This window comes from Cupressus sempervirens, chromosome 5 (assembly GCF_028749045.1).
Source record: "Cupressus sempervirens isolate cs-2001-9-10 chromosome 5, ASM2874904v1, whole genome shotgun sequence".
Classification (NCBI taxonomy): Eukaryota; Viridiplantae; Streptophyta; class Pinopsida; order Cupressales; family Cupressaceae; genus Cupressus; species Cupressus sempervirens.
The window spans coordinates 875,860,037-875,874,298 of NC_143122.1; the positions used below are offsets into that span (position 1 = coordinate 875,860,037).

Sequence of the window (14,262 nt, forward strand, 5' to 3'; positions counted from 1 at the left end):
ACCAATTTCAAACCCTTCTTATCCATCCTAGAAAGTTTAGTTGAAATAAAGACAAATCAAGCTTGAACATGCACATTATCATGATCAAAGATTAAAGACAAATATCTTAATACATATTATGTCCCAGCATCTGCAAGCTGTATAAGAGCAGACAGTGGGCAACACAAAATCCATACGAACATGTAACTTCAAACAACACAAACAAGTCCTATCTTAAAATATGAGAAAAAGCATTTCAAGTTTCAATACACAGTAACTCAACTTTAAGACACTATTCTCAAAAATAAATAAGCTTTGGATGATCACACCATACTGCCGACAAGTTCATTTTAGTTGTGAATGCTTATAGTTATTTTCTGATTTCTTGTAGTGTACCTCCAAGTAACTGTTTAAAGAAAAAATACAAGTATTCCAGTGTACAGGCTAGATAATATAAATAAAGCATGTACAGAAATGATCAATGAATAGACACTCAAAAAAACCTACAACTATCTCTTCTTGAAACCATATTTCTTCCGTTCATAAAATAGATCTGTTTTTGCACTTCCAAGATTAACAATTTTTGGGCATCCATCTCTATCTTTCTCCTGTTGGGTGCATTCCTTGCAGTAATATGCATCAGAAATGCCTAATCCACCACAAATCACACACCTTCCCTGGTAGGATCCATAGTTGCATTCATCACAAACTCGAACAAGGGTACAAGGTCGCACATAAGAATCACAAATTACACATTTACCATCACATTTCTCACATAGTCGACCTATGGCAATTCCTGGCTGCTTTCTGCACATAATGAGATCAGGATGATGCTTGGCCATGATTGACTGCTAGATTGTACTTTATATTGACCTACAGAACAAATAAGACAAATCAGTCACATAACATCTAAAAGAAAACCCAACTAGATGAAGAAAATTCACACTGCAAAAAGAACAAAATATGCAAGCTGATTTTGCAATTCACTAGATATAGTAAAACTACAAAAAATATAGAGTTCCCATAGTAGGTACTACAAAACATGGACTAAAATATCAATCAAGAACAAATAAAAGAATTCTGAGCATAGATCATGTCAGAGCTGCATGGTAACAATACATTTGGCCCATTTCACAACATGAATCACCAATGACTATTGGAAAACTTTTGGCTTTTGTTACTTAAATGCTTCTCTCCGTGGGGAAGCTACAAAACAGGGGAATACTAAAGTTTCCAACAATGGCATGCAGTTTCTGCACACAGACGATCCACACTAATTGGAAAGTCAATTTAAACAACTCCAATCTAAACAGCTTATCTGAGCATGGTAATCTTCGAAGTACAAACACATTCTGCTGAAAAAATGAACAACAAATACTTGCAAATTTGAACTCTCAAAACTGTATCTATCTTTTTATTAGAACTTATAGGGTTACACCGCACTGGTTTAGCACTCAAATATGCACTCTTTGTCCACTCTCTCTATCTCCTTTATTTGATTTAAGTGACCTAGATCTTTTTTATCAAAGAGGTTTTACAACTAAAATCCACAACTCAGTGGAATGCCTAGGCTAGGTGAGAAGAAAAATAACGTAGTAAAGCTAAATCAGAAAAACACCTTCTAGAATGTGAATAGCAGCTTCTCTCAGGATTCAGAATCCAATCTAAATGTAAGAAATGCAAAAGGGCAAAATGGGATAAGTTGAACATGAAACTAAAGATTGACTGTTGCCCTGTATTTGGAGATAGTGCCCTCCTGAAATACAGCTGCCAAGCAAGAGCTACAAAGAAACTAAAGGGGAGGTGAGGCCCACTAGATCAACTGCCAGTGGCGAAGGAAATTCGGCCCCGTTACCAGCTTGCATGAATTTCCCCTTCTTTACCACTGGCATAAATCTCCCCTCAGGTGCTTGGCTACAAGGAAATTTTATAAACATGAGTATCAGAAAGTAGGGATGCTTAAGGAAGCAGCAAGAGCATTGAATAGACTTCTTTAGGAAAAGGTGGGAAATAGATACGAAGGGAATCATATCTAAATGGAAAGTACCTACAGATCTTGCTTCTCATTCTTCTCCTCAATTCGTAGATGATAATGCTTTAGGGTGTATTGCTACTATTTCTGAGGCCACCAATTTCAGAAAAGCTTTGAATAATAATATAGTTGCTTTGAGTCAACAGATTAATTAGGAATAGTCTAATATTGATTTATTTTAAACTCCTCTCGACTTTCAAAAGGGGATTGCTTCTATTCTAAGCTTTAACATAAGACAGCTTCCTCCAACTTATCTTGGAATTCCACTTTCAGTTGGTCCTTGTTATTGCCTCCACTGGAAGCAGATGATTGATAGGTTTAGACTGAAGGTTAACCATTAGACTTTCAATGATTATCTTTTGCTGGTCCTCTTCCCCTCCTTCAATCAGTGCCACAGGCTCTTCCTGTTTATAGATTCTGGTGCTATTTGCTCCAAGATCCTTCTTAAAGGAAGTTGATTCTTTATCATGAAAATTTCTTTCCGTGGATAATTTGGAATGTCCTAAGTGGAGTCTAATTAGTTGGGATCGTGTTTGCAGACCTAAGCAAAATGGTGGTTTTCATCTTAGGCTTTCAGAGTTTAATAGCCAAGCTATGGCAGCTACACTTTTTTGGAGATGATGTCAGTAACAAAATCAACCATGGGCTAAAATTCTTCACCACATACATATATTCAGTTGGTGCTGCTGTTAAGGAGATTCCATGCATGAGTTTAGTTGGAAAAGGATCTATGATTTGAAATACTATAAAAGGGGAGCATCTCTGTTAAACGATGTCCTCTCTGGATTGTCAATTATGGACGCAGTGCTTTTTTTGTTTAATAGTCTTGTGATGCAGTGCAAGGCCAAGTGAACCCCCAATGGTGGTGACCAAGCCCCAGCAAATAACCACACAGCAGAAACACAACACACAACACAAGATCTGATAGAAAATCCAACTCTTTTATTCATAAAACAATTGGTTACATGCAATGTGCTACGAGATTCCATGCATGAGTTTGGTTGGAATACTATAAAAGGGGAGAATCTTTGTTAAACAATGTCCTCTCTGGATTGTCAATTATGGACACAATGCTCTTTTTTGGTTAATAGTCTTGTGATGTAGTGCAAGGCCGAGCGAACCCCCAAAGCAGGTGACCAAGCCCCCAACAAATAACCACACAAAGGAAACACAACACACAACACAAGATCTGATATGAAATCCAACTCTTTTATTCATAAAACAACTGGTTACATGCAATGTGTCAGGAAGTTCCATGCATGAGTTTGGTTGGAAAAGGATCTATGATTTGGAATGCTATAAAAGGGGAGCATCTCTATTAAACAATGTCCTCTCTAAATTGTCAACTATGGACACAATGCTCTTTTTTGGTTAAGAGTCTTGTGATGTAGTGCAAGGCCGAGTGAACCTCCAATGGAGGTGACCAAGTCCCCAACAAATAACCATACAATGGAAACACAACACAAGATCCGATAGAAAATCCAATTCTTTTTTATTCATAAAACAACTGGTTACATGAAACATGTCGGGCTATAATGCCTTCCCCGTTACGACCAAATACATAAGCAATTACAGTAACAGTTTTGCAAGATCTCACAAGATCCAACCTACCCCTGGCTAGCCCAAATCTATAACAGCACAACAATCTGGTAGAAACACCAAGAAAAGATCTAAACTTGTGCTCGCAAGCCACCAAGCAACCTTCTTGTTTCCTAAGCCCACGCTTAGCTACTAGCTCTTCTCTTAAATTTGCAACTCTGAATTCCTTCCTTGAATCTCTGCTACTACCCCTCCCTTGCTACAACACTACCCAACCCCTCCTTTTATACTTGGACAGCCACAAGTAAGCATATTACAAACAGAATAATCTAGAACCCAATTAAACACAATATGCCTTGATCAGCTTACAACAATCATTAAATGCACATAGGAGAAAGAACCAAGACCCTAAATAGGTCCCCACACATCCCACAATCATCCACGTCATGATCACACGTAACACAAGTTAAATGGAGCAGTCGGCTGGCCAAACAATCAAGAGCAGTCAATTAGTGAACCAAACCACTGGGCAATAGCAGCAACCACTGAGCACATCAAGTATACACTGAGCATACCAAGCAAACACGTCCACTGAGCACACCAAGTATACATTGAGCATACTGAGCAAACACGTCCATCGAGCTCCCTATTCATCGAGCACAAGTTCCACCAAACAAGTCATTAACTGAGCACCACAAGCATAGTCGAGTTCCTTCAATCACCTAAAACAACAACTGAGAACTACCCCAGTAGTGACTGAGCATTACCTCCCTTTAAACCGAGTTCTCCAACTCCAACATCAAAAGCCACTCCAACATAGAAGAATGTCCATTACCCCAGGATGCTCTTGCATTAGACATCCCAGGTGCGAAAAGATGTTCTCATTAGCTAGACGAACATCTTCCTAGATTCAACACATAAACCCCGAACTGATTATTCGCATACATGTCTTCCAAGTGATCAACTTGTACACTCTTTCCTTTGTTCCATTTCTACAAATCCCTTCCTACAACAGACAACTGTTTACTCTGTTGCTTCACATTTTTTCTTTCCATATGCATCTTCGGTGTGCCATAGGTCTGTTTTCCATGCTGATCTCTACCCCTTCGAGAAATCTTCAACTCAATTAGCCTACCAAAACTCAGGTTCCTCCTACTGAGTTATGCATCCTGGAAAGAAATCGAGGAAAACTTCCAGTCACCCTTCTCAACACTAAACACATTCTTGACACAATCATGCACTGTCTTGCAATCAACTGTCAAGGTCTACCAAGTAATATGTGACAACTACTCATGTACACAATATCACACAACATTTGATCTACATATGACCCAATCTGAAAATTAACAAGAGACTGCTTCCTAACCTCCAAAGCATGTACATATTGCAATCAACTGATCCTATAAGGACAAGGATGTCTCACCTTCTTTAAACCAAGTTTATGAACCATCTCAACAACTAGGATATCAGTATTACCACTATCCACAATCACATTCCAACATTTATCTTCAGACTTGCATCGGATCTTGAACAAATTCCTTCTCTAACAAGGTTCCAACACCTTCTTATCGAGCAATACTCGCCGAACCAACGAACTATCTCCCACCTCAAGCTCATTCACTGAATCCTCATTCTCATTTACCACATCAATTCTTCTATCACCAACCTTCCTATTAGCATTCGGACATTCAAACAATCTATGTCCTTCACCACATCTATAGCAAGCACCTTTAAATCGACCTCTACCTGTTCATCTCCTCGGTTCAATAGGTTTCGGTTCAACTTTAGCCACCGGCTTGTCTTTCACCGAGTGTGCCTACTTCTCCGTCCCTCGCGAATTACCTTGATGTCTTCTCTTCAATTTATATTTTGCCTTCAGAGAAAATTGATAAGCATCTTCAATCAAATCAATCTTCAACATACCTATCTCATCTTGAATATTGAATCTCAAGCCATTAATATACTTAGCCATCTTTTCCTTAGAAAGTTCTCTATGTCTAGACCGAATAGTTAACTTGTAAAACTCTTTAGTATAATCCTTTAGAGTCATATCCTTCTGCTTTGGATTATGCAATCTCTTACACAACTCAAGTTCATAATCAGCAGGAATGAATTTAGCCTTCGATTTTGTCAACATTAGTCTCCACCAAGTGATTTTCATTTCACCTTCTTCTCTATCCTTCTGCAATTCTTTCCACCAAAAAGCAACATGTCCTTTCAACTTAGTCTGTGTCAACCTCACTCTGAGTAGATCTCCAATATCCTCTAACTCAAAGTAGTCTTCCAACTCACCAATCCAATCAATTAGGTCCTCGGGATTCAAAGTAGCTGAGAAATTACAAACTTCCATCTTATGCTTTAGTTTCAACCGAGCTCCAGATCTATTAAACCGACCAGTTTTGTCTTCCACAGATCTCTCCATCTGATTGGGGATATCTTCACCACTAGATCTAGCAATCCCAAAGTCTTCAGGAGCTTCCTCATAACCATCTTTCGTAACCACATTCCTTGGTACACCAGCTATAGCTCTAATGATCTCAGCGACCATATCATTCTTCATCAACTCCATCTCATATCGGAAATCTTTGTCTCCACCGCATCACAGAGATCTGCAATCGCCCCAAGGTCCAGCCTTCTTGGAGGTATCTTCCAAGATCTTCGAAAAATCTCTGCAACGAATCCTACCTAAGCACTTTGTGACAAGCCCAGGTTGTTTGCAATTTAGATCACATCTTGACACCTTGCACAAACAACAAAGAAGGGTTTCACAAGTCCAAGAACACAGACTTGCAATAAGAATCACATGAAATCTCTGTAATCATGCTCTAACAATCACCAACCAGATCAAACCTTCGCTCTGATGCAGTGCAAAGCCGAGTGAACCCCCAATGGAGGTCACCAAAACCCAACAAATAACCACATAGGAAACACAACACACAATACAAGATCTAAAAGAAAATCCAATTCTTTTATTCCTAAAACAACTAGTTACATGCAATGTGCCAGGTTGTAAGGCCTTCCCGGTTACGGCCAAATACATAAACAATTACAGTAATAGTTCTGCAAGATCTCACAAGATCCAACCCAGCCCTAACTAGCCCAAATCTGTAACAGCACAACAATCTAGTAGAAACACCAAGAAAAGATCTAAACTTGTGCTCACAAACCACCAAGCAACCTTCGTGTTTCCTAAGCCCACACTCAGCTACTAACTTTGCTCTTAAATTTGCAACTCCAGATTCCTTCCTTGAATCTTTGCTACTCCCCCTTTGTTGCTACAAGACTACCCAACCCGTCCTTTTATACTTGTATGGCCACAAGTCGACTTGTTACATAGAAACACCTAGAAGCCAGATAAACAAAATATGCCTAAGTCGGCTTACAACAATCATTAAATGCACATAGGAGAAAGAACCAAGACCCCAAATAGGTCCCCACACATCCCGCGATCGGTCCACGTCACAATCACACAACACATTAAATGCACCGATGCTGGCCAAACAATCAAGAACAATCGGTCAGTGAACCAAACCATCAAGCAACAACAACAACTACCGAGCGTGCCAAGTATACATTGAGGATACGAAACAAACATGTCCACCAAGATCTCTATTCACCGAGCACAAGTTCCACAGAGAAGATTATCAACCGAGCACCATAAGCATAGCCAAGTTCCTCCAGTCACCAAAAACTACAACCAAGAACTACCCCAGTAGTGACCAAGCATCACCTCCCTTTCAACCGAGTTCTTTAACTTCAAGGTCAAAAACCACTCTTACATACATGATTGCCAACTACCCCAAGATGCTCCTGCATCATCTTGAGACTTTTATCCTTCATATTTTTGCTCTTTTCCTCATGTTCTTGATTTGACTATGATTTTTTAGGAAGTTGAGTGGCCTAAATTGCTTATTTCAAGTCTTCTCAACTAGTGGGGAAATTTGTATTTAGTTCTAAAAAGATTTGAGTTGTGGACTTACTGAGGATAGTTTAAATGATCAGGCTTCTCTTTTTGACTAATTGACATTGTTGTTCTTTAGAAGAGCTTGATGCCCTTGCCTGGGAGTATGATCTAAAGAAAGTTTATTCAGTGTCAGGTGAATATCAGCTCTTATAGCACAAGAGAAATGGTTATGAAACTTTTCCTTGGGTGGCAAAGAATTGGATTCTTACTATTGGCTGAAGTGTAATTTTTGTATATGGCTTCTTAGCCATAATAAATGTCTTGCCTGGGACAACTTAAAAAAAGGGGTTTCAGAGATCCTTCCAAATGTATTCTATATGGGGTTATTGAGGAAAGTGCGCCTCATCTTTTCTTTTAGTGTTCATTTTCTGCGGGCTTGTGGCGGCACTGGCAGCATATTGGAATAAAGTTTAAACCTTTCATTTATGCTTCTTCTATACCTGAATTTTAGGCTAGTATCCTCCTACTTTATCCTCTACTCTATTAGAAGCCTGGGATTAGATCCTACTTTCATTCTTTGTAAACTGTGGCTAGAAAGAAATTATCAGATTTTCCAAGATTATCAAAGTTTTGTTGGGTATATTTTGGCAAATAGTTTTAGATTCAGTGGCAATTATGAAATATTTCAAAATATGTGTGAGGGATCATGGAAAACTCAATGAGTTTTATAGAACATTAGGCTCTAGCTGAGAGAAAATCCACAAACTGCTCAAAAAATGCTGTAAAGTGCCAGAAATGGCTTTGATTCGCAGGAAACATTACCAACTGCTCTCTACGAACTTCCAGAAGTTCCAAGGATTTGTACGCACAGGAAACTAGAAACAAATTCCAACGAGGATGGCTTCAAGTTTCAGAGGTAATGAGGACATTTAAGCTATTGATATTTAGGGCAAGGTTTCCTTTAGGCAATCAAGAAGGCGGAGAGAAGAGAACTGTCCAATGGAATGAAGGTCTTTAGCGTGCCCACATAATAAAAAGGAGGTCAAAGGTCTCCGGAAACTGAACTAGATACTCAACTTTTATTTTGGCAAGAAAAAATATGTGTTAATAAAACATTCTTTAGTTCTTCAATTGTCAGACCAGGATCAGAAAGACCTTCTCACGATGCAGGGCTTCACCAAAGGGGGAGGAATCGACGCTAAGAGACTTGCATCTACGATCTCGACCTTTGCTGAAGATTATGCAGAATGGGTATTGTATACTTGAAAAGGAAACGTTTACTGTAAGCAATGCAAAAGGAGAAGAATCTCCAACTATAAGAACGTTCCAACCAGATAATACTTTTCACGCTTACAAAGGTTTTTATCTCGGGTTTTAGCTAAATAAGAGGAGAGTTCTTAATGAAATTTTTTTATTATTTTCTTTTAAAGCAAACACAGATTTTTGCAACCAAAATGAACGTCGTAGATAAAAAATCGCCCATCCAATTCATATTCATTTCTTTGTGAAAATCTTCATTCGATGTTGAAAATCCCAAACATTTTATCACTATTGACAGTCCCCTGACCTCTAAGAGTTTGGACGGGCTGAAATTCAGCTTCCAGAGCATACGTTTATAGAATCTCTATTTCTTAATTTTTTCCAGTAATTGGATTTACGATACATCCATCAGAAAACAGAATGAAAATTAGGATAGAGGTCTTCGAGATTGATACCTAAAACAGAATGAAAATTAGGATAGAGGTCTTCGAGATTGATACCTAAAACAGAATGAAAATTAGGATAGAGGTCTTCGAGATTGATACCTAAAACACTTGAGCTCCCAGAGATAGCCTGTAGTTGGTGTTTTTTCTCTTTTCCTGTTCAGTGTCCCCCTAACTTCCCCGTTCTTTTATGTACCGAAGATGAATGCACTATAATAATAATAATAATAAGGACGCATTGCGTGTAGTTCCTGCCTGCCGATGTATAATTAGAGTGCTCTATAAATATTAGACATTGTTAAAATAAATGTTAAATTAAATAAATAATAAAAAAGTTAATATAATATTAATTATAAGGTATCGTGGGAAAAATTTAAAGAAATAAATACTTTTTATTTTCAATTCATTAATAATTTTCATACTTGTAAATTAAATAAATACTTTTGATTCTTTTCATTAGTAATCTTCATACTTTTAAATTAAATAAATCAAAAGAACTGAATGTTTAGAATGTTTAGTATTAGTTTACAAATGTACAACAAAAGGAGTTCGTAGATAATAGAGAAAAAACATATAAGAACCGAATGTTTAGTATTAGCCTACAAATGTACAACAATAGGAGTTCGTAGATAATAGAGAAAAAACATATAATAGAACATCGGTTTGTTTCCCAACATAAAATAAAAATAACTCAAAAGTAATATATGAATTGTCATTTTTATGAATTGTCATTTTAGAGGTGCATTACCTTAGTGGTACTTGTTTAACTTAAAAGATTGACATAATGTTCGACTATTTCTATAGTTATAAGTAATAACAAAAAAAAAATTATTAACAAAAAAAAGTTTTGAAAATGTCAAGTGAAAATAAAATAAAAATATTTATACATTAATATCTTATACATTATTAAAAGAAATTTAAGCAAAAGTTTAATGTTAAATTATAAATTATTTCTATAATTTTATAATTTTATCTCAGACTTACTTTCAAATATAATTAAAAATATTGGACTCATTGACAGATAATTAGGAATATTCATATTAGTGTATTAAAATTCACAAATATCTATAAAAGAACATAAGAATTATGCTTATGCTTTAATTGCATGGTATATTTGGTTCAGTAATTCTTCATTATGTCCTCTAACGAACATTTTGAGAAATATGTAATGGAATTAGTTGGTTGTTATAGTCAACAAGAATGTTATCATAGTCACAATTCAACTTGCAATTCAATATTAATCCAAAATAATAGAACATGTAATATTGAATAAACGATAAAAAAATTCTTCTTCATATTAATTTTAGGACTCCAACCACTGCCACTATTTGACAATTGGTTTCTTAGTATTGAAATTTGTTGGACTTTTCATGCAAATGCAACTATGTGCTTTGGGTGTGGTTTTTTCTTTGAAGAGGTTGTGAAGATAGTGTTTATACTCTTCTTAATGGTCTGAAAAATGATAGTGCAATTTTTATGCATCTTCAAACCCTGTACAATTTACTTGTTTCAGAAAATAAGTTTAGATGCCTCAAAATATCCAAGTTGGCTGCACCGCGAAAGTGAGCCTCAAAATATCTAAGTTGTCGATCAGGTGCATATGTGGATGTGTGAGTTGGGTGCACGGATGTGCAATTTTTTGGGAGGATTTAGGATGTATTTAGATGTGTTTATATGTATATGCAAAGAAATGCAAGAAATATACAAAATTAAATCATTCAATAGTATGATACTTCACCATTGACCAAGATGTCTGATAAATATTAAATAAGTAATTTCATATGCATTTATGGTCACGATTCTAATGCAAAAGAAAATCATTACAATTACAAAATCAATATTTAGTTCATGATTCAATGTTAAATCAAGAAATGATAAATATACGATATAAAGTGCATGTTATAAAGTGCTCTTAAGAAGTTTTTCCTAAAAAAAGTCAAAATTGATGTTTGGGTGCACATATTCTCATGGAGGCTTCCAGATGCCATGTGCATGCTCACGAGAAGAGAGCATCTAGGTGCCCCAGATGCACTTCCTGTGAGTACATCCAGAGAGCATCCAAGTGCCCTCCATTCACTTCCTGTGAGCATCCACAGGGCATCTGGATCCGAATTAGCTTCCAGATGAATCTGCTTCAGCCTCCAGGCCTGGAAGCTGCAAGTCCATAATAGAGAAAAATATATAATCACAAACTGAATAATGATCATAAACTGACCAAGGATAGGCTAGGTAAGCAAGATATCAAAATCAACTATTAGCAAATGGAAGCTCAACTAGACTTTGGCTGAATTGGATGCTCAATCAAATACCAAAATTAAAAATGAATTTTGATGCTAGCTTTCTCAGCAGCATATAAAAGCATTGTCTGCAAATAAGTACGAAAGTGAATAGAAAAAGAGAATATTTTTCACTTGCATGTGTTATACCACATCTTGCATCCATTATACGTGTTACAAAACTGATAACAATTGAAAACTAAAACTATCACAATGAACATCAGCTTGGGGGTTGCCATTTTCTTCTGTTGTGTATCCTTCACATAGTATTTGGCTCCTAATTAGTAATAAAGGATCAATATCCCCACGTCATTCCCAGCACTTCAAAAAAAAGAAAAAAAGGCATATCCAGCGCATCTCCTTTTCCCTAAAATGATGGGGTGCAAGAATCACATCTTAGATCCCCATGACACTCCATGAAACATTGTTTTGTTTTTAGTAAATTGTTCAATTTTTAGGCTAGAGAGAGAAGACAAATGCATAATACATTAGAAACCTTGAAATATTTTTCAGAAATCTTGGAAGATCCTTAGAAATATAAATAGTAAAGAAAGCAGTGATTTCATGAAAAACAATAGCAAGTCAATAATATTCCATTTTAATGAATTAATTTGGTCTATAGCATGAACCTATAACACTTACCTTGGGGTCCCATGGGGGGGGGGGGTGGGCGCTTGGGCTCCATATTTAAGGAGTTGAAGGTCCCATGATAATATTTTGGGGGAGCTAAAGGTTAATTTCAAATCTTTTCCTATTAACTAAGAGCCCCTACTTTTTAGTTGAGTGGATGCAAAAGGGGGCGGGGGGGCTGGAAATAGCCCTTACTGTTTAGGGAAAAATTTTGCGACTTGGCAAGAACCTACCCTTCATTTTCCCTCCAAATTGAAATCATCCTACCAAAACAAAAATTCTAGAAACTACAATTTATATTTTTAATATTTCCTTCAATTTAGGAGCTAATTTTTTAAAGCAAATTTAAATGTCATGCCCATGAGACCACTCCCCTTTAAATGTTCCTATAAAAGCTCAGCGGCACCTGCTCTATTTTTAAGCAAGCGGGTGCCCATGGGACCCCAACCTTAGGATTGTGTCATAAATATAAAAGGATTTTCAAGATTTAGAGATTTCCAACTCATGTTGTACTATGCACCAGGGGAACGTTAGAAAGCAATTAATCAAAAATCTCAATTCTAATTTATATAACTATACAATCATTGCACAAGAGCATTGTAAATGAAGATAACAATCATTCAACAGTTTTAAGAACATATATGGAAGGGACTATCAAAATCTTCCAATAAAGTCTATGGTGTCCTTCCCAGAAAGAACCAACTACATGTTGAAAATTAAAACATTTCACAGATCAAATTTATTGGCTTCCCTTTCAACAGACTGCCATACTATGCTAAGGAGTAGAATGAAGAGAGAGAAAATGACTGAACAATTTATCCATCTGTTTTACTACCACTCAATATCATACCATGCACATAAGAATGAACAACACCTGAACAAATTAGAAAATAAAATAAGAAGAAGATGAGGGATAAATTGGAGCATAACTTGAAGGGAGGCAAATTTCTTACCTCAATATTTGTTAAAAAATGGAGGTAACAAAATACTCATTGCTTCAAAGCTTCACACACCTAACATGCAACCTCACTTAGGAGAGACTTCTAAGAAGACATGAGACTGTATAAGTATGTGAATGTTCTAGATTGTGGAATTAAAAATCCCAATGGCTAATGCACATTTAATGTAGGTAGTTCTTTTCTGAAAACTACATTAAATGTTAACATTGATCACAGATAAACCGTAGCAAATATCTTGGGTTTTAGTACAAATTTATAAAAAAATTCTGACTCTTTCATATTTGGCAAGATTTGGCAATAATACCTATGCTTTTCCTTACTCTTTCAGATTTGACAATAATAGTTTTTGCTGTGCTGTACATGAGCACAATAAAATTCAATAGAAATGTTTCATTGTTTGATCAACTACAAGCTTTTAAAAAACCTTGAACACTGACTGTTCATTGTACGAACAACAAATGTAATAAAGAAACATTATAGTTAAATAGAAAGATGTAAAAATTCAGAGATTTCATTGGCTAGATAAACTATAGAATAAACATCTCATGGATGCTATAGTATCTTGCCTATCGGCAGGAACTAATAATAATAATTGGTACTTAATTTTGTAAGATATTTGATAGAAAATTATATGGAAAGATATCAACAATTTTACTCAATATCCAATTAATAATTTTGTAACTTAAAACTTCCTCTAATTTTACTGACTGAAATCTAAGAATAGAAGGGTTGTCTGAGCAACTTGAGTCACTGCCTACAATAAAGGTAGTGAAAAGTGTAGAAGAAGGTAAAACACATAGTTGTTCAAGATATTTTTAGAATAAAATCATCCAAACTAGCATCTCACGTCTAGAATCTCCTGTTGTCCATAGTAGTTAACAAAGTCTTGTCAACATGATGGCCTCACCTTTCTAGCATGATGAATAGCTTGTTCAAGTATTCTATCGTAAGTAAAGTGATGGTTAGAGATAGGGCCACCAAGTAGTAATTTTTCATATGATCAATATGACTGTAATTTATTTCTTCTTACTCAATAATAAGAAGGGTTTCACTGCAATATTATTCCTTTGTATGTTGACATTGCATATTTCTATCATTTATTTTATTATATTATGATTAACAATGGGTAGTTTGAACTATCTATTTGTAAGGTAAAATAGGCTTGATTCTACCCTTATGTTGTAATCTAAGGAATGCAGATAGAATTTGATTCTAAATTTGGCATCCTAGCACAAATGCA

The 14,262-nt window shown here is 36.1% G+C and overlaps 1 protein-coding gene across 2 annotated transcripts; it reads right to left on the reverse strand.

The window, feature by feature from the left end:
- Positions 1-327: 327 nt before the first annotated feature.
- On the reverse strand, positions 328-9,407 carry LOC149558723 (PHD finger-like domain-containing protein 5A). 2 transcript variants are annotated; one of them, XM_089832818.1, is made up of 2 exons: positions 9,260-9,407; positions 328-852 (listed from the first exon to the last, which is right to left on the reverse strand). In XM_089832818.1, the coding sequence occupies exon 2, from the start codon at positions 819-821 to the stop codon at positions 489-491; it is 333 nt and encodes a 110-aa protein (XP_089688944.1). In that variant the 5' UTR covers positions 822-852; positions 9,260-9,407; the 3' UTR covers positions 328-488. The 2 variants fall into 2 exon arrangements, with proteins under 2 accessions (XP_089688944.1, XP_089688945.1); XM_089832819.1 differs by lacking the exon at positions 9,260-9,407 and adding an exon at positions 9,170-9,258.
- Between the last annotated feature and the right edge of the window lie 4,855 nt (positions 9,408-14,262).

Bases quoted from the DNA above. Each gene is read 5' to 3' on its own strand.
- LOC149558723 (XM_089832818.1), bottom strand. From the start codon at position 821: ATGGCCAAGCATCATCCTGATCTCATTATGTGCAGAAAGCAGCCAGGA.